The sequence below is a fragment of the Bombus affinis genome, chromosome 8 (genome assembly GCF_024516045.1).
Source record: "Bombus affinis isolate iyBomAffi1 chromosome 8, iyBomAffi1.2, whole genome shotgun sequence".
Lineage (NCBI taxonomy): Eukaryota > Metazoa > Arthropoda > Insecta > Hymenoptera > Apidae > Bombus > Bombus affinis.
This window is the reverse complement of record NC_066351.1, coordinates 11,376,960-11,394,125: the sequence shown is the minus strand read 5'-3', so window position 1 is coordinate 11,394,125 and position 17,166 is coordinate 11,376,960. Positions and strand designations below refer to the sequence as shown.

The 17,166-nt window shown below is 41.5% G+C and overlaps 1 protein-coding gene across 9 annotated transcripts in view; it reads left to right on the top strand.

Annotated features, from left to right (window-relative positions):
* The window catches only part of LOC126919182 (ELAV-like protein 2), a 43,053-nt gene extending 28,916 nt beyond the window's left edge, over positions 1 to 14,137 (top strand). For 5 of the 9 annotated variants that reach the window (XM_050727977.1, XM_050727975.1, XM_050727976.1 and 2 more), the window contains 4 exons: positions 1,145 to 1,183; positions 2,525 to 2,780; positions 5,110 to 5,151; positions 8,266 to 14,137. In XM_050727977.1, the coding sequence (XP_050583934.1) occupies positions 1,145 to 1,183; positions 2,525 to 2,780; positions 5,110 to 5,151; positions 8,266 to 8,590 (662 nt within the window). In that variant the 3' untranslated portion in view covers positions 8,591 to 14,137. The remainder of the gene's footprint in view (positions 1 to 1,144; positions 1,184 to 2,524; positions 2,781 to 5,109; positions 5,152 to 8,265) is intronic. The other 4 variants (XM_050727978.1, XM_050727979.1, XM_050727980.1 and 1 more) reach the window with 4 other exon arrangements.
* Positions 14,138 to 17,166: the final 3,029 nt, after the last annotated feature.

The following is a 17,166-nucleotide window of genomic DNA, read 5'->3' as shown; positions in this document are numbered from 1 at the left end:
CAAATTTTCGTTTTTGATTCCATACTCTTTTGTCTTTTTTTCGCTCGTTATTGTTATTTACGTTCTCAGCTTACTTTTTTGTTAGCAGTGCATTCTATTTGCATCCCCAGTTTCACGCACAGCCTCATGGCCTAACCACCCTGTACCGTTACATTTCTTTTATATCCATATTGGCGTTTTTCGTTGTTAGTTCCTCTGATTGTGAGTTGTTACCTTTCATTTTGATACATTCGTTACCACGATTCGTTCGCACGATTAATCAGTTCTGTTTTTGTTTCTCTCTTTTTCTTTTTTGGTTCCTTCTTTTGGTTCCTGTATTTCGTACTGTGTCATTAATTTTTGGTGTTCTACCGTTATAGCTTCATAATTTTATTTATTTTCTTATTACGACACTGGTATTAGGATACGTATCGTACGTGGAACCCACCTCTGTTTCTTCCTTCGTTCCTGGCTTGCTTGTATTACACTCGTTCCACAGTGCGATCCTCGATTCGAACGATCAATTTCTGTTTTTTTTCTTTTCCTTCCTTTTCTTTTCTTTTCTTCATTGTTGTTGCGTTTCGTTTCTTTGCATTTTTCAGTTTATCTTCGAGTACTGTTTGAACAGAAAGCAAACAAAAACGAGACTTCATTACATACTTAAGGACGAAGAAATTTTTAGGCGTAAAACATCTAACAGAATGATCGCTCGCCCCTTATTCATCTCATTGCGACCAATTTTGATTTATTGTTTCTTCAGACACCGATTATTTTGATTATTCGACATCATGAAAGAGTGAATATCATACGAGCAACGTTGTCGAAATTTCTTTCCAGATCGAACGTCTTTTTTCTCTGTGCCTAGTGTTGAATCCATTTGAAACCTCATGCTCTGTTTATTTGTTCCTTTCTTCCAATTTGAATTCATCATAATTTCAAGATCACGAGATTCAATACTTTTCGAGAAAAAAGCGTTCTCCCTTTGTTTTCTTTCTACTACTTTCTTTTCTTATTTTCTTCTTTCTTTTATTCTCGTCAATTTTTATTCTTTCTTCCGGTTATTTGTTATTACATACCCTCCCACCTAGACGAATCAGGGGCGAGCGAATCGTGTATGCTGCCAGTTGACTTTTAACGTGATATGATTTTTTCCGTTTCTGTTTAGTACGACAGTTTGTGACCGGCGGCGGAGACTATTTGCCCGGTACGTAACTCATACAACTCTTTTTTCTTTTCCCTCATTACGTCGAAGCTCAAACAAAAGCAGCCGTTTTTCAGTCAATTTTTTTTCTATTTTTTTAAATTGTTCTTCTATTGTTTTCCTTCGTATGCTTCGGTTTTCGTTCGTCTCGCGAAACAATTACTTAGACTGCCACCGATATAAAAGATTAAGTTAAATTTCTATTATTAGCAACGGAGAGAACATGAAGTAAGAGAATGAATTTCTCGCGAGGATCGAACGATCAACCATGCGAAACAAAAGAATAAGAGAAATCGATAGAGGATAAGTGACTTCTTGTTCTCTCTTATTTAATTTTCTAATTTTATATTACTTTCTCTTGATTTTCTCATTGGCTGCTTTTTTTCACGTGACCGCGACAACAGCTACAAGACCAAAATTTTTAATCCCGAGCGCCATTTTTGTTTCTTTACGCTTTTTGTCGTTTGTTATGATTATGATTTTGCGACCATGCCCTCGATCCATGGCACACACGAACACAGACACACACAAACTCACGCGCGCGCACACACGCACACGCACACGCACACCTTCTCGCCTCCTTTTTGCCGCGTTACCAAACTCATTCAGCTTCGCGGGTATCGCTTCAAAGAGAAAACATGATCGACTCACTCGAGAACACACGACATCGGTGTAAAGAAACGAATCTGTGCGCACCGAGCCACTCGTTCGAATGCACTTGGTTGCATTCTACACAGAATTCGTCGTTGATCACGGGGTGGAAAGTACAAGAAGAAGGTTCGCTGGCATTCACGATCGATTTATTAGAAATCGCCGAGTATCGTTAATGCAAAGGCAACTTTCTTCGACGAATTGGATTGCTATTGAAATGTTTCTATTAAACAATTACGATTTGTAGCTGATGGATTTCATAGAAGGTTATTTACTTACTGCGTTTCTTGAGGATTCCAAGATTTTCCAAGTAAACTGCGTTCCAATGTTTTACCTATTTCTATAGATAGAATATAAGCAATAGCTCACGAATACTTTCTTAATAATAATAGCTTGCATTTTCCTTCGCTTGATCTCTTAAAATTATCCGCGATCATCGTTCGAACAGATTCATCAGCGAATGCGAATTCCCTGCCTTTGCGACACCTACGAAACTCGTAGCGACAGTTCGGTTGGAAGATCTTGAATCATCGAGAGATTTCTCGTAACGTCAAGAATCGCATGTACGCATAGTCACTCAACAGTCAACGAGGAATCTGCCAAAGTTCTCGTATCTTCGGTATCCGTTATTCGTTCGATAAAAACGTGAAAGAATGATAGTCTAATGAATAACTTGAACCGATTGACTGACAGGATTGTCGAAAGGGGTCGGTTTCATAAGGTTCGACCAGCGGGTCGAGGCCGAGAGGGCGATTCAAGAGTTAAACGGTACCGTTCCGAAGGGCTCATCCGAGCCGATCACCGTCAAGTTCGCCAACAATCCGAGTAACAACAACAAGGCGATACCGCCGTTGGCCTATCTGGCACCGCAGGCGACCCGACGATATGGCGGCCCGATCCACCATCCAACCGGCCGCTTCAGGTACATTCCACTGTCGCCACTATCCAGGTACCTACTCGCCTCTACTCGCTCTACCCAAAGATCTCTCTCTTACTCTTTTTCTCTTCTTCTTTTCTACCTTATTTTCTTCTTTACCTTCTTCTTCTTCGCCTTATTTCCATTTACTTTGATTCAGTTTCATTTCCTTTCTCCGATTCAGTTCCTTTTTTCCGTTCCATTTTTTAGGTTTGTTTAGCGTCTCGTTTAATAGAGCGCATACTCGGCGTGATCCATCGATCGATTGATAATGAATGAAGAAAGCTCAACGTTTAAATTTGATAGTTGCTCGCAACGATAGTGACCGATAGTAGAGTCTTTAAAACGATCGATCGATCGATTCGCTGTCTGTCTCTTTCTCTTTGTTTACGCACTCACCGTTTAAGTACCTGAGTACACTGCAGGCTCCTCCTTACGCACCTCATCTACCATACGATATATTACCTCGTCTTCATATTTTCTTTTCGTTTCTTTTCTTTTTCTCTCTTTCATCTTAGATTCGTCTATTCGATGTTCGACTACGCGTGAGCATGTTTCAACGCGATCAAAGTTTCATCTTGCCCGTCTCTTAAGTGCACATTTCTCATCGAGATTTTAGTTTATGGTCAGGTGTTTTCTTTCAAGAAGAATGGTCGTCGCGGTTATCAAAAGTCAAATTTTCAATACGAACGACTTTGCACTTTCGTTTAATTCGAAATTTAATAAACGCGATCGGGAATTCATGCGAAAAAGATCGGAGCAAATATGCATCAGAAAAATATATAGACCAGACAAATGCTACCAGTCGGACAATCGTTGGAAACCTTTTAATCGAGCGTAGAATCGACGTTGTGATATCAATATTTCACGATCAGCTGTGACACACGGTGAAACGCGAGAATGAAACAACGTGTATCGAGGTTTGATCTAATCGAGACCCGTGTTAATTAAAATCACTGGTAGTTACACGTAGAACGTCGTCCGGCCTTTCTTCATCGTATCATTAGCACCAGCGATTATTCCCTTGATTTCTTCTATTACTTAGATCGTTTTCTATTCCATTCCTCCGAACATCACCTATCCAATCGCCCTTTCCCAACGAACGAGTGGTACAAGGTGGTCTCTAAAGTTAATTACCAATTACCTAGATGTAAGTCTATTGATCCAGAAAAAAATCGCATTTGATCGCGCATGAAAGACAGAAGACTGATCCTTGACCACTCTGGAAACATGGAGGAGCAAGGCACATACAAACGTTCTGTTATTTCTGTAAGTTTTCTTGGTTTTGGTCTTCGCGATCCACGGTAAGCTGGCTCGTCGAAACGATTTTATTCTTTTTTAGCACGATGGTATGATTGAAACGACGATGTGTGACAGAAAATTTGTTGAATAATTTCTCATTCGTAGAAACGCGAGGAAGGTTTCGTGATGCTTGGAAATGCGTTACCGTGGATGCGAGGCTGACGACGAATTCGATTAAAATGGAGTTGAGAAACGTCGATAACAAAAGAGACTAGAAAAAGCAATTCTCGTCTCTCCTTCGTTCCGCGTTTCTGTGCCTCTGCAAAACACTACGCGTGCCATCACAAAAAATAAAAAAAATAAAAAAAGAATTATCATTCAGAGACATGATATAACGAACGAAGATGACGATAAAGACTTTCCCTCATCATGTCATCGTGTCATTTAACTTGTTTAACAACCGGATATCGAGCGTACTTCAGGTCCGTCTGTCTGTCCATGTCAGTCAAACGCGAGTAAACTTGATGACGGAAGACTCGTGTAACGTTGGATCGATCGAATCGAACACGTACTAAGATTCGACGATTAGAAGTGTGTCAGAAAAAAAAAAGAAGAAAAAAAGGAAGCAAAAAGGAAAGAAATATGAAAAAGTAGATTAATGCGCTTCGCTTTTTTCGCTTGCCTCTATTCCGTACTTTTTTCGTTTCCTTTTCGATCGATGCCGCGTCGCCGCAATCTTTTTTTTTTACGCTTCCTTGTCTCTCCTCTCCTCTGAAGAAAAGGGAGAAAGCTACCCTGAGAAATTCCATTTTCTATCTATTTTATTTTCTTTCTTTTTTTTTTGACAATCTTTTTTCTTTTTTCTCTTGTTTCTCTTTGTTTTCTCTAGTTCTTTCTTAATCTATCTTTACCTCCCTGCCTGTTGCGTTATCCACGATGAGAAAAGAAAACGGAGAGGCACCATAGATGGTAGTTCCGTGCGAGGAAAAAGAAAAAAAAATGCCAGAAAAAAAAAGATAAAACGGAAGCACAAGGAAGCGACTGACTCTTATCCCGATTTTATTGGCTCATTCCCGGAGTATCTCTCTTCTTACGTTGTTCTTTTTGTGTTTTGTTTTAGCACTGGCAAGGCCATGCTTGCCATTAACAAAGGCTTACAGAGGTCAGTATTTTTTTCGTTACTACCACTACGTTCCCTCCCGGTTTTTCATTTTTCGATGATTAATTTCTGTTCTTGCGTGGCTTCGTTCTTTTACCTTCCACACACGCTCCGCGTTAAAAATTTCATATGGTCACACCATCTTTCATTCGACTTTCATTTCATTTTTACGAATTGTTATCAATACAGTTAAATTATATTTAATCGGAATAAGTCAAATATCGAATCGAAACGAAAATCTTCATCGTTATCGTTAGAGATTTCCGTTCAATGTTATGATTCGTTCTTTTAAACGGCCACGTTTTATATTTTATATGAAATTTTTAAAGCCTTTTTCTCTTTCCCCCTCGCCTCACACTATTCTATTTTCTCTTCTCTTCTTTCTCGTTGCCTTTCGTTCCGTTTAATTGTTGTCCTTCAAACGCTTCTCTGTCCACCAAACGTCACAGAGCATATCTTAGCGCTTTCTCGAGAATGCGAATCGATTCGGGTGTATACAATCTCAATTCATAACGTTTCTCATTTCCTTCGATACTCGAACGACAAAAAAAAAAGAAAAAAAGAAAATAAAAAGAAGAACAAGCAAAACTTGCCTTTACTCTCTTTTTTCAATTACCTCGTTTGTTTTTTCTAAATCATCTCTACGTTCTGTCGGAGGCTCTTCAAATTTATTCTCAGTTTCGCGAGTCAGATCTAAGTTTCACTCTGATTTAACCGATATTAGAGATAACCGTAGAATTTTCATTTTTCCTCTTTACCCGCTAGCTTTCAAGCTTTTGTATAGTATCCTGACAAAAGTAATATAGTCTAGGACTGTACAGACGGATTTCGACCGATTTTTCAATCGTCGTCGAAAGAAGAATAAAACAGATTAAACAGATTCTCGCGAAACTACAGGTCGCCATGCCTGGCGAGAAAATAGAAAGAATATAACAAAGAACAGAGAAAAATATTGCAAATAGAGACTCGAATCAACGTTCCTCGACAAGCTCGCATTTTCTTCTCCTACTTCACTGTTTCTTTTCTTTGGTTCTTTGCCTTCATCGATCGTGTTCGACTCGAGATCGTGCACCTACGATTTCTCGGCCTCTCTGCCGACGATCACAGTCAATCCCTCTATTCGAAAGCAAGAATAAGCGATAAGAATTAGCGCACGATGAGTAGTCAGTAATTAGAAGAAGAAAAAATGACAATTAAAATTGCAATGAACGCACAACGTAACAATACACGAAAGACACGATTCAGTTTGCATCCGCCGATAGTACAATTAATTCGATAGTAGAACAACGACGATATAAAGCGGCGATATTTGTCGATAGACCACCGTGTCACTGAATCGTTGGTGGAGATCTGGGAGCGAAGCTAGGCGCACGATCTTTGAAAGAGCAATTACGTGGACTCACGTGAACCGTATATATATATACATATATGTATAAATATATAGGTATATGTATTTTTGTTGGCACACACCAATGCAAGAGAATCGCACTTGATTATGGTTAGAAAATAACGCACCGATGTGTCGACTTTCGTAGTCTTAGAAACGATCGATCGTCGATCAAATAAATTGCGATATTACTTTTGATATTTGCATAGGCGATATGAGAATCCATGCCTCCGTGGTTCAAGAGACATTCGCTTCGATCGAACGTTTCTGACAATCCTCGGAATATTAAACGATAGTCGAACGAGTGTGTATGTATCAGCTAGTTAAAAGAAAACGTGGATTCTTCTTTCACGAAGGAACGTCTCTGTTCTGCGACCTGATCCGATCGAACCTCTAACTTGATCAATGGTTTTAGATTCGATCATAGATATCGAGGAACTGATTTATCTAGCAAACAATTAAAAAATAGATAAAAATGGAAGAAGATATCCTCTGGATAAAATGTAGATGAATGAATTTAAAAAAAGAGGGTAGGGTGGGGGCAGAAAAAGAAGGGAGATACCGATGAATCGAGTTTGGGGTTCATTCGAGGTGTCGTTAAAGAAAAAGCCACCCCAACCAACGAAATCGCGTTGTACATACGCGTGCGTATAAAAGACGCGGTTCCTAACGAGCGTTCGTAACGAATGCCTGCTTAATTACTGTCATCTCGACCCTATAATGAATACTCACTGAGATGTGCCCTGTTTTAACGCGGCTTGTGACGTCAAGTAGGTACGTAGATTACATTTTTACATCTCTGTAAATATGTCCTGCCTCGATGTTTTTTCACCTTCACATCCGTCGTTTCGTAACTTTCAGCATGCCGATTAACGAACGTTTGCATGCGAATTTTCCCTATTTTATTTCGCGATTTTTCCCGCTTTTTCGCTCCTTTCGTTCCACCGTCACTCTCGTTCTTCCCTGTTTCTTGTCTTTTTTTTTTTTGTTTTTTTATTTAATTAAAAGTTCCATCCGGTAGCCAGCGTCGAGACGCGACTTGTTCATTTGGACCGCTTTTACCGGTACAATTGCATGCAGCCTTGCGCAACGATTACTTTCCCCGTCAAGGATTCGAAATTAATTACCACGTAAGTGACTGTTTTTCGCGCCGGGATAATTGGTCGGATAACCGACGTCGTTTATCTTTCCGTTCAGATTAATTTGTACGTAGAATATTTTTGTTGAATAAAATAACGCGAGTGATTTCGTACGGCACTACTTGCACGACCTTAATTTATTCATACGATTCTTTTGCGACAGTAACATCGAAGGAGAAATTAGTGTTTTGTGAAAATCTTTTAGTTGAGTCGCATTTGTTCGAGACACTTTAAAGTTTATAAACTAGCCACGTAGCTCTGTGTACACGATCAAATTTGTTCGTAATAAAAGAATCTTGTCCGAGATTCTTCCATACGAATAGTCAAAGAAGAAGGTAGCAGCGTTGAGTAGCGCCGTCGACGAACAGAATTTCTTTCGTAAATAACTATGTACCGTGTAACAGAAACGAAAGCAATCCCGATCAATTGGATTGCGTAGATTAACGGCGTTGCTCCGCCAGAGCGCAGAACGTTTTTCTTGCCTTGTAACGCGAGCGCGAGGTAAAAAGGGAAACCCATGGACCAAAGCACGAGCACAAGACCGGTCGTCGATGGGCATACGTTTTCACACGATCAACTAAACTGTTTCAGGTACAGCCCGCTGGCAGGCGATCTCTTGGCGAACTCAATGCTACCCGGGAACGCGATGAACGGTTCCGGCTGGTGTATCTTCGTGTACAACCTCGCTCCAGAGACCGAGGAGAACGTGCTGTGGCAGTTATTCGGTCCGTTCGGCGCCGTCCAATCGGTCAAAGTGATCCGCGACCTGCAGACGAACAAGTGCAAAGGCTTCGGTTTCGTGACGATGACCAACTATGACGAGGCGGTGGTCGCCATCCAGAGCTTGAACGGTTACACGCTCGGTAACCGGGTTCTTCAAGTGAGCTTCAAGACGAACAAGAGCAAGGCGACGTAGAACGACAAGCAACAGCACCAGCAACACCACGATCACCATCATCAGGCAGCAGCAGCGGCAGCAGCAGCAGCAGCAGGAACAGCAGTGGCAGCAACGCCAGCTGTGGCGGCAGCCGCGGCCGTGATCGGTCAAGCGACCGCAACCAAAATCGTGCTCGGTTCAACGACCGCAGCAGCCGCGGTGGTCGCCGCGACAGCGACCGCTGCTGCTGCGGCCGCGGCTGCGGCTGCGGCTGTGGTCACGCCCGCGACCGTCCAAGCGCTCGCGACTGCCTGTGCTTCCACTAAGAAGATCGACCACCACCATCTCCCTGTCGATTCCGTGATCGACACCCTGAACAGTCGTGATCGCGGAGCAAACCATCATAACAATCAGAACTACCATAACCAGCATCAACAGCAGCAGAATCACCCGTTCAAAGATTACCTGGCCGATGTGTCCAAATACGAAAAGATGACTAGGGCTCTGGCCTCCTCGAAGAAATATCGGTGGGGCAGATACGACTACGAGAACCACGACGACGAGTACAATTCCGAGTAATATTCGAAGGATGCTGAGTTCTCTGGAGAATATTCGACCGAGGGATGATGGAAGGAAAAAAGACAGGAGCAGAGTGAGAGAACAGGAAGAAAGGGGAGAATGCTAAGAGATACTCGTGCGTGTGTGTGCGTGTATACGTGTGTCTGTACAAGCAAGGGTGCGATGCATATGCAGTAGGTGCGCGTGGCTGAGAGGGAGAGGGACGTAGAGAGACGAGGATGAACAGACAGCGAAGACGAAGAGAGGTAGGTCGTGGTACGCGATCGCTCGCCTGATATTCCTAATTATACATCGTGTGCAGGAACGAAGAGAAGGGTAAAGAGGAAGCTTCGCTTTTTCTTTATTTCCTTCGTTTTCCTTCGCCTTAGCTTCACCCTCTCCCTCTCTGGTTACTCGTTTCTTTTCTCCCGCTGTTCGTCCACGATAGAAGGTTAACGCGAGGTCCTGTCGGCTTCGGTAGCTCGCGGAATTCGCGACTGTGTCGCTTCATTCCCGCGGCTTGGGCGGAATAAACGATAAGATGAAATCGGACGAAAAGAAAGGAACGTCCGTAGCGACCAAACGTGGCTCGTGCGACTGCTTGCGAATATTGTACATACATATTGCCGATTTATGTATATGTACGCAGATACACGAGCCATGTAATACTAAATATAATAATAATAACGTTACCGTATCGATCGACAAACATAGAGGAGAAAACTTGTCATGAAAATCGAGTTGGCGAGAGAAATAAAGGAAGGACGAAAGTTCCCTTTACTAGACCAAAGAGTCACGACGACGTCAGGCTGTGAGACTCGAGCAAAATTTATAAAAGGCAGGGCCTGATTGATTTTTTTTCCTTTTTTTTTTTTCCTAAAATCATTGACAACTCACGACGTAAGAGAAGCGGACAAGAAAACGGGACAGTGCCTCGTGTTTTCCCGATTAGATCGACTACGTGTGAACTCGATGGAAAGGATCGGTGGACATACATATGGAGGATGGAAAAGAGTGCGTAGTAGTAGGTGACTGTAGGGGAATGGTGTAGAAAGGAGAGACGAGTGAGTAGAGAGAGAATAGAAGGACGTGGCGAGACAATACAGACGGATCGCGATCGAGGACGGGACGGGGACGATCGATAGATCGATCGAAATACGAAAGGAGGCAAATCGCTCTCTGGCAGAGGATATAAGAGAAACGGGAATACCAATAGTGAAAACCATGACACTGATGCATGTGAGAAGCCTCGCGTTCGATTTTTAGGATGCGAGGCAGGCGCCAAAGAGAGCGGGAGAACTAGTTGTTAAATGCAGACGATCGATTTCCCCTTTTTCTTTCTCCTGTTTAGCCAGTGAGACTAAACGTACTTAAAGAATCTAAACTTTCTTAATCCGTAGTTAAATTAAGGACGAGTCATCATTCGACGAGTACCGAAAGACGAAGTATAATAATTATTACCTATTTAAGAAGATATTTTAGGGCTTATGTGCTATACATTACAATGCGATGTCGCGAGAATTCGAGAGATCGAAACGTCATAAAAGTGACCCGAGGGATTACGTCACGTTTCCTGATAACGTAGCAACGTGTTGTATCTTTTCTTTTTGCTAGTCACGAGCTCTTGTACTTCTCTGCCGGTTGTCCAAAGAATATTCGATTTTTCATTTTCTTTTCGTTTTTTTTCTTTTTCATTTTTTTTTTTTTTTTTTTCTTTTATTTTTCTTATGTATAGATAATACGTACGTATAAGAGAGATCTTAGTTAGTACAAAGTGCTTTCTTGAGTGCAGAGTCTGATTTTATCGAGCATCGCGTATTAGTGTCCTTCGAATGTGCACCGTCCACAAACTTGGACGTTTTAGAAGAACTTTGTCAGCCAACTTTTTAACAAAAAACACACACCCACTTTACACACACGTACACGTATACATACAAAGACATTGCTCGCAGCGGGGAGAAAACGAACAAAGAAGGGATTCTTCCTCCCCGTCGCAGCGAAGATGTTCCGATTTTTATAAACACGAACGTTCGATTTCCCTTTTTTAACGAAAATATTGAAAGAAAAAAAAAGTCCAACGTACAAAATAATATTTCATAGAGACGGTTTACTTATACATACGGTACGCAGATTGGACGCGTCGTGTCTTTTCTTGCAACGAAGAAAGAACGAAAGATTAAACGAAAGAAACTCTTCGCGACGGTGCACGAATATGTGATACAGACATGATGTTGAAGTACGATCGACGAATGATTTCCGGATCATCGGGAAACACGTGTCTAGTCTACGTGCAAAGAGGCGTCAGTGAATAGAAAACGGCGCCGCGTGTTAAGAACCTCTCTCCACACAGAGAACGAGAAAACTCTTTTTCTTTAGACTAGTAAACAAATCAGACAGGCGATTTCAAAGAAGGTGCGTTTTAGGTGGTACGATGTATAAGGTAAGCGAACCGTTTCGCCCGCGCTAGCCCGTAGAAATAATTCCCCTGAACGGGACTAATCCCAACGTACTATCGAAAACCGAAAACCAAATCTTCTTCTTAGATAGCGAAGAAAGACTAATTGGATAGAAGAATATCGAATTACGTTTTATTAAATACGTACTAGCTTGTAGCGGTGATCGGGACTAGCGCGAACGAACATGGATCGTAAGTACTTAATCGTGAGTAAATTTCGAAAATTTCTTAAGCTCCTAGGTTTAGTATAACGCGACAGAAAAAAAAGCGTAGCATATATATATATATATATACACACACACACATATATATACACATATATATATGTTGTCCTATTTATGTGTACCTTCTTGTGTCTAGTCCGGGAGCGAGGAACAGGCTGTTCGTTTGAAAGAGAATACGCTCTCTAGGAGCACGACGATATACACCTGTCCTCCCTCCCAAAAAAAAAAAAAAAACGTAATTTGAACCTCAGCAACAGATGCTTTCTGCTAAGATTTTATTTTATTTATTTGGAAAACTCGTGAATACCGATCGATCGCGCGCGACGCGTACACCCTTCGGTTCTTTCGATCGGGTGTTGTTGGACGACGCGATCGACGCGTCCACGGGGCAAACAAGATCTCGATATTAGTGCAAATTATACACTGGTCGGCTGACAAAAAGCAAACTGGCGTCATCGCGTGCAGTGGCGTGTGTTACAGACGTCAGAGATAAAGGAGAAACGATTCGCCCCTCGTTGCTTCGATGCTTCTTGCGCCGATCATGATCCTTGGTTGATTTGCTGCGAGGGTATGACAAAATGATAGTAACACGACTTTAATCGAAGCAGGATAGTTGCGTAACTGGATACAATGGTGCGTATAGGAGATACCACACATACACAATTGTAGTTCGAATGACTTTTGGCGAAGCGTGAGGATTTCGAAGGGGGGGACGTCCGATAACCCTCTAAACGGGGGACGAATCGCATGTAAGAAATCAGTTTCAATGTTTTCTAATATTAAAACTATAAATTTTCTCCTTTTCATAATTATTATTACGTATATTAATTATACTTATTATTCTGGTTATTATTATTATTATTATTATTATTATTATTATTATTATTATTGCCATTGTCATTGCCATTATTATTATTCATTATTATCATCATCTTCGTCGTCATCATCATCATCATCATCATCATTATCACGATCATCGTCACGATCATCGTCGCTATTATTATTATTATTATTATTATTATTACTATTATTATTATTATTATTATTATTATTGCTATTATTATTATTACTATTATTAATTATGATCGTATATAATTTTTGTGTCTCTCGTCTAGTAGCTACGTGTAAAACCTTAATGCCTTTATTATCTATCTAATTTTTCGTACCACTACAGAGGAAAGGAACGTCTTACTCACTTTATTTAACATCATACTACCGTTACTTTCTATCAACCGCTATAACTACTTGCTATAACTATTACTATTATTACCACCACCACCATCACTATTACTATTACTACTACTACTACTACTACTACTACTACTACTATACTACTGATACTCCTACTACTTCTCCTACTACCATTACCACTACTACTACCACCACCATCACCACTACTACTACACTACTACTACTACTACCACTACCACTACCACTATCACTACTACTAATACTATTACTACTACTACTACTACTACTACTACTGCTTACTACTACCGATTATTTATTTATTTATTTAATTATTATATAACATAACAGAAATTATGTTTTATTTAAGGATTAAACTGATTTGTGTTTGGTTCAAATACGTCGTTTGTTTTATTTCGATTACTTGTTTCAGTTGCCACCAGCCTCCCAAACAACCATGGTTTACATCTACATTTTCTATCCATCCTGATAAAAAAAATATAATATATATCTTCTTCTGCTTCCTGACATTCCTCGTTGCTCACAGAGACTGATGTAATCGATGCGTAGCACGCGCGAGCGCGGCGTACACCGACGTTTCGCTGGATATTTACTGCACGCTCGTCGATCGTGGTTCGTAACATTTCTATAATTATCTTTGTTCCATCGTGGGCGACCCCGTGGAACCGACAAGAAATTCGTGTCCATCGAGAAGTTGAACCGTCTGCGCGCGTAAGGAGAGGAGAGTCGTTCGGGCGCGTGAACCGACACACGAGTCTCTGCTTCTTTCCCACTGATAGTCTGTGATCTCAAAGGCAATGTTCGCGTGTCGATCGACGCGTTAGAAAGATCGATCTCAAACCTATCGATAGTCGCTGTACAATTACAACACACGAACATCGGACGTTTAGTCAACGACATTGGATCGTATAACGATGTTGCGTTAAGTATCGAAAGGTGAAGGTCGATCGGAAGGTTCCAACGGCGCCCACGATCATAGGAAATTAATGGAAACGGTTCGTGATACTTCGGAAAACGATAGAACTCATTGTTAAAAGTACAAATGCCACGAGGTGGTCGCGCAAGTAGCTTTAATACTCTCGTGCGCATTTCGGTTATATATACTGCCCAATGTTGCGCCAATAAAACAGTAAAACTATACGATAGAGACTTGTTGGAGTGTGAAAACCAATCATTGATAACGATAGGCGAGGACGTAGTCCCTCGGTGAACTTGAGACCGTGTCGAAGGGTGGAAACTGGTGCCAAGGGGAAAGGGAATGAAGCGCGTCACGTCATCAGTTGCCTACGTAAATAAGGATATTATCACGATTATGATGGAACGATGACCTGGTGAAGACAAGATTAAAAAACAAGGGTGTTTCGCTCTCTTTCCTCTTTAACGAGTGCAATAACGGTCAGAGCTGCTCAATTTAGCGCACAGTATATTAGAAGAGGTTGTCGATGCTACACAGACTCGAAAGGGTCGAAGAGACGCACAACGCGACGAGGATACTCGTCGGGACGACGGATGATCGCGCAGGCCCTGTCCCGTTCTTTCCAATGTAGAGAAAGCCATCGAAAAAGCGAGGGGAAAACGTGGAAAGATCGATCGAGGCAAGAACGCGAAGATAAAGAGGGAACTACGGAGTAAAAAGAAAAGAAAGGGAATGATGAGAGAGAGAGAGAGAGAGAGAGAGAGAGTGACGTGAAAGACAGCGAGAGTGGGGGGGGAGGACACGCTAATCTACTTAACTATAAAATTATATTACCATACGATTATTACGTTAGATATACATTATATATATTGTATTTATGTCTCAATAATCGTTGTTAGTTATATCGCTATCGATGATGACGATGATAATGAGTGTTTTGTTATCGGTGATTAATAGAAAAGGGAGGGAATAAGGAGTCAGACATATACACATACATACACGTACACAGGGAACACAATAGGGCACACATTTACGCGATAATGGCACCATGTGTCTATTCTCGATGATAAGATGGATATTTGAGACGGGAGGATGATCGAATCGCTTTCGAACTGATTCCGAACGCTTTGAGGATCTCTCGCGAAGAACGCGAATCCTCCACAAGAGGATGCTGCATAGCAGTTGGAAATTTAATTTTTATTCGACGCACGAAAATTGGAATATCGACAAATTTGCGATCACGTTGTAAACAAAAATTTATATCGCCTGTAACTCTCCTATGACCTGTATAAATTTTTAATAAACTCATTTAATACAAAGCGTTTTGAAATCGGTCCGAACGTGACGTTAAAGTTTCGTCATATTCCGCGGCTTTTAGATAATTTCACCGACGGACGAACGACATTACCTTTATTAGGACATTTGCATTTAATCGTTAGCCGCATTAGCGATATTATTAGCCCGTAAAAGTCAACCATTTATACTTCTCTTGTACCTTTTAACCAATGAAAAAGTAAAAAAAGTAAAAGAGGTGTTTCTACGAAGGTGTTGAAGGAGTGGTTTATCGATTCGTTCTCCGGATCATTACGAATTGACAAATTCAGCCAACTTCTTCTATCCGAACAGCTTACGTTCCTTATTAGTTAGTAATTTTCTTAGTTAGTGAATTGTCTACAGCTCTCTTGGCGTAATTTGTCATCTTCGAGAACAGGTCTCCTGCCTCGTACAGCATTACGTGTATATCGCAAACAAACATCCCTTAGTGGCGCAAAGAATGTGCAAGTAGGCAACATTTCTTCGCAGCATTCCTCACTCGATAGATCGTATCGCCAATATGTATAAACCGATCGGATTTCCAAAGAATCCATCGACTATATCGATTATTCATTGACGTTAATTAAACGATTAGAACTGAACAGCTACGGTTCTGGGAGAATGTGAACGACGATCGATCAACGAAGTCTCCGGTCAAAGGACTGTTCCATCTTCGTAATAGTGAATACGCATTTCTTCAAGAGATCCAATCGGTGAATAATTTAGAAAACGCCATGATCGATTCGAATCGAAAGAGGTTTACCTATTCTTCATCGGAAACGGTCTCGCAAAGTGAAATACGTCGCTGTCAGTTTGAACAACGCACAATGCTGTCTGTATTCGACAGCTTGTCGATCGTTTTAGAAAGGCGAGTCGATCGTCGATTCACTGTCGTCTCAGTGTCGATCCAGGGGATCGTTGTCCCTCGTTATCGTCGTGCTGTTCTCTCGTCGTTGATGCTCATCGTGATTCGCATTCATTGTCGCCGGAAAGGCGCTTCATCGTCACGTTAGATGCATTCGAGATGCTCGATAATGGTTGTCGCGCTCGACGATCCTCGTGATCGTTCGTTCAATATTCGATTGAGTCTATTCAATGTCGATCCGTGTGTATCGCGCGGCAACATCGAGTCAACGATTCGCTGTTTTGTTCTTCGCGTCTCGCTGTCGTGTACAGCTCGCGCGCACGTCTAAAGAGGAACGACAACGGACAGTTTTAACCGAATGAGAACGAAAGATCTCGAGTTGTTTAAAAAGCAAAGCGAAGAATTATATATAAGAAACAGAAGAAATACTTGCCGAATCGAAAGTGAAATTTTGCTCCTCGAGTAGACAAATTTTTTGAGAGAAAGGGCCAATATCGACGGTAGGGAATTTACATTTCGATCGGTAGAGTGAAACGTGATTCCTAATCGATCGCGAGTGGATCGAGGTGGATTTATCTATCGTTTAGACGTACGCGTGGTTTTAGCCAGTCGGCGATCGATGATATTAAAACGACATTCCGTGGCTGCGTTGCTCCTCTTCGAACGAAACAAACTAGAGGGATCGTCGGTGTACGGGGCGCGCGATCAAGCGGCAAAAGCAACCTAAGGGCAAAGTAAGAAACTACGAAACAAAAAGAATAAAAGGGTAAACAATCCTCTTCCAATTTGTACCGAAGCGACTAAATACCGCAGAGACTGAGATTTTAGGCGAAGTTAATTAGCTCCGAATGATCGTGGCTGCGATCGATGATACTCTCCTGAAACTTCCAGGGAAACTAGAGACTCCCGAAAACACAGCAAAAAATAAAGAGAGGATAACGCATAAGCAAAAAAGTGGCTTTTCTCGTGGACTTAGGAGAAGAACAAGAGCGTTAGAACTAGCTGTTTAGAGATTACGTATATCGTGAACCCCCAGCGATTAGGATAATCGTTCGAGCCTCCGTGATCACCGAG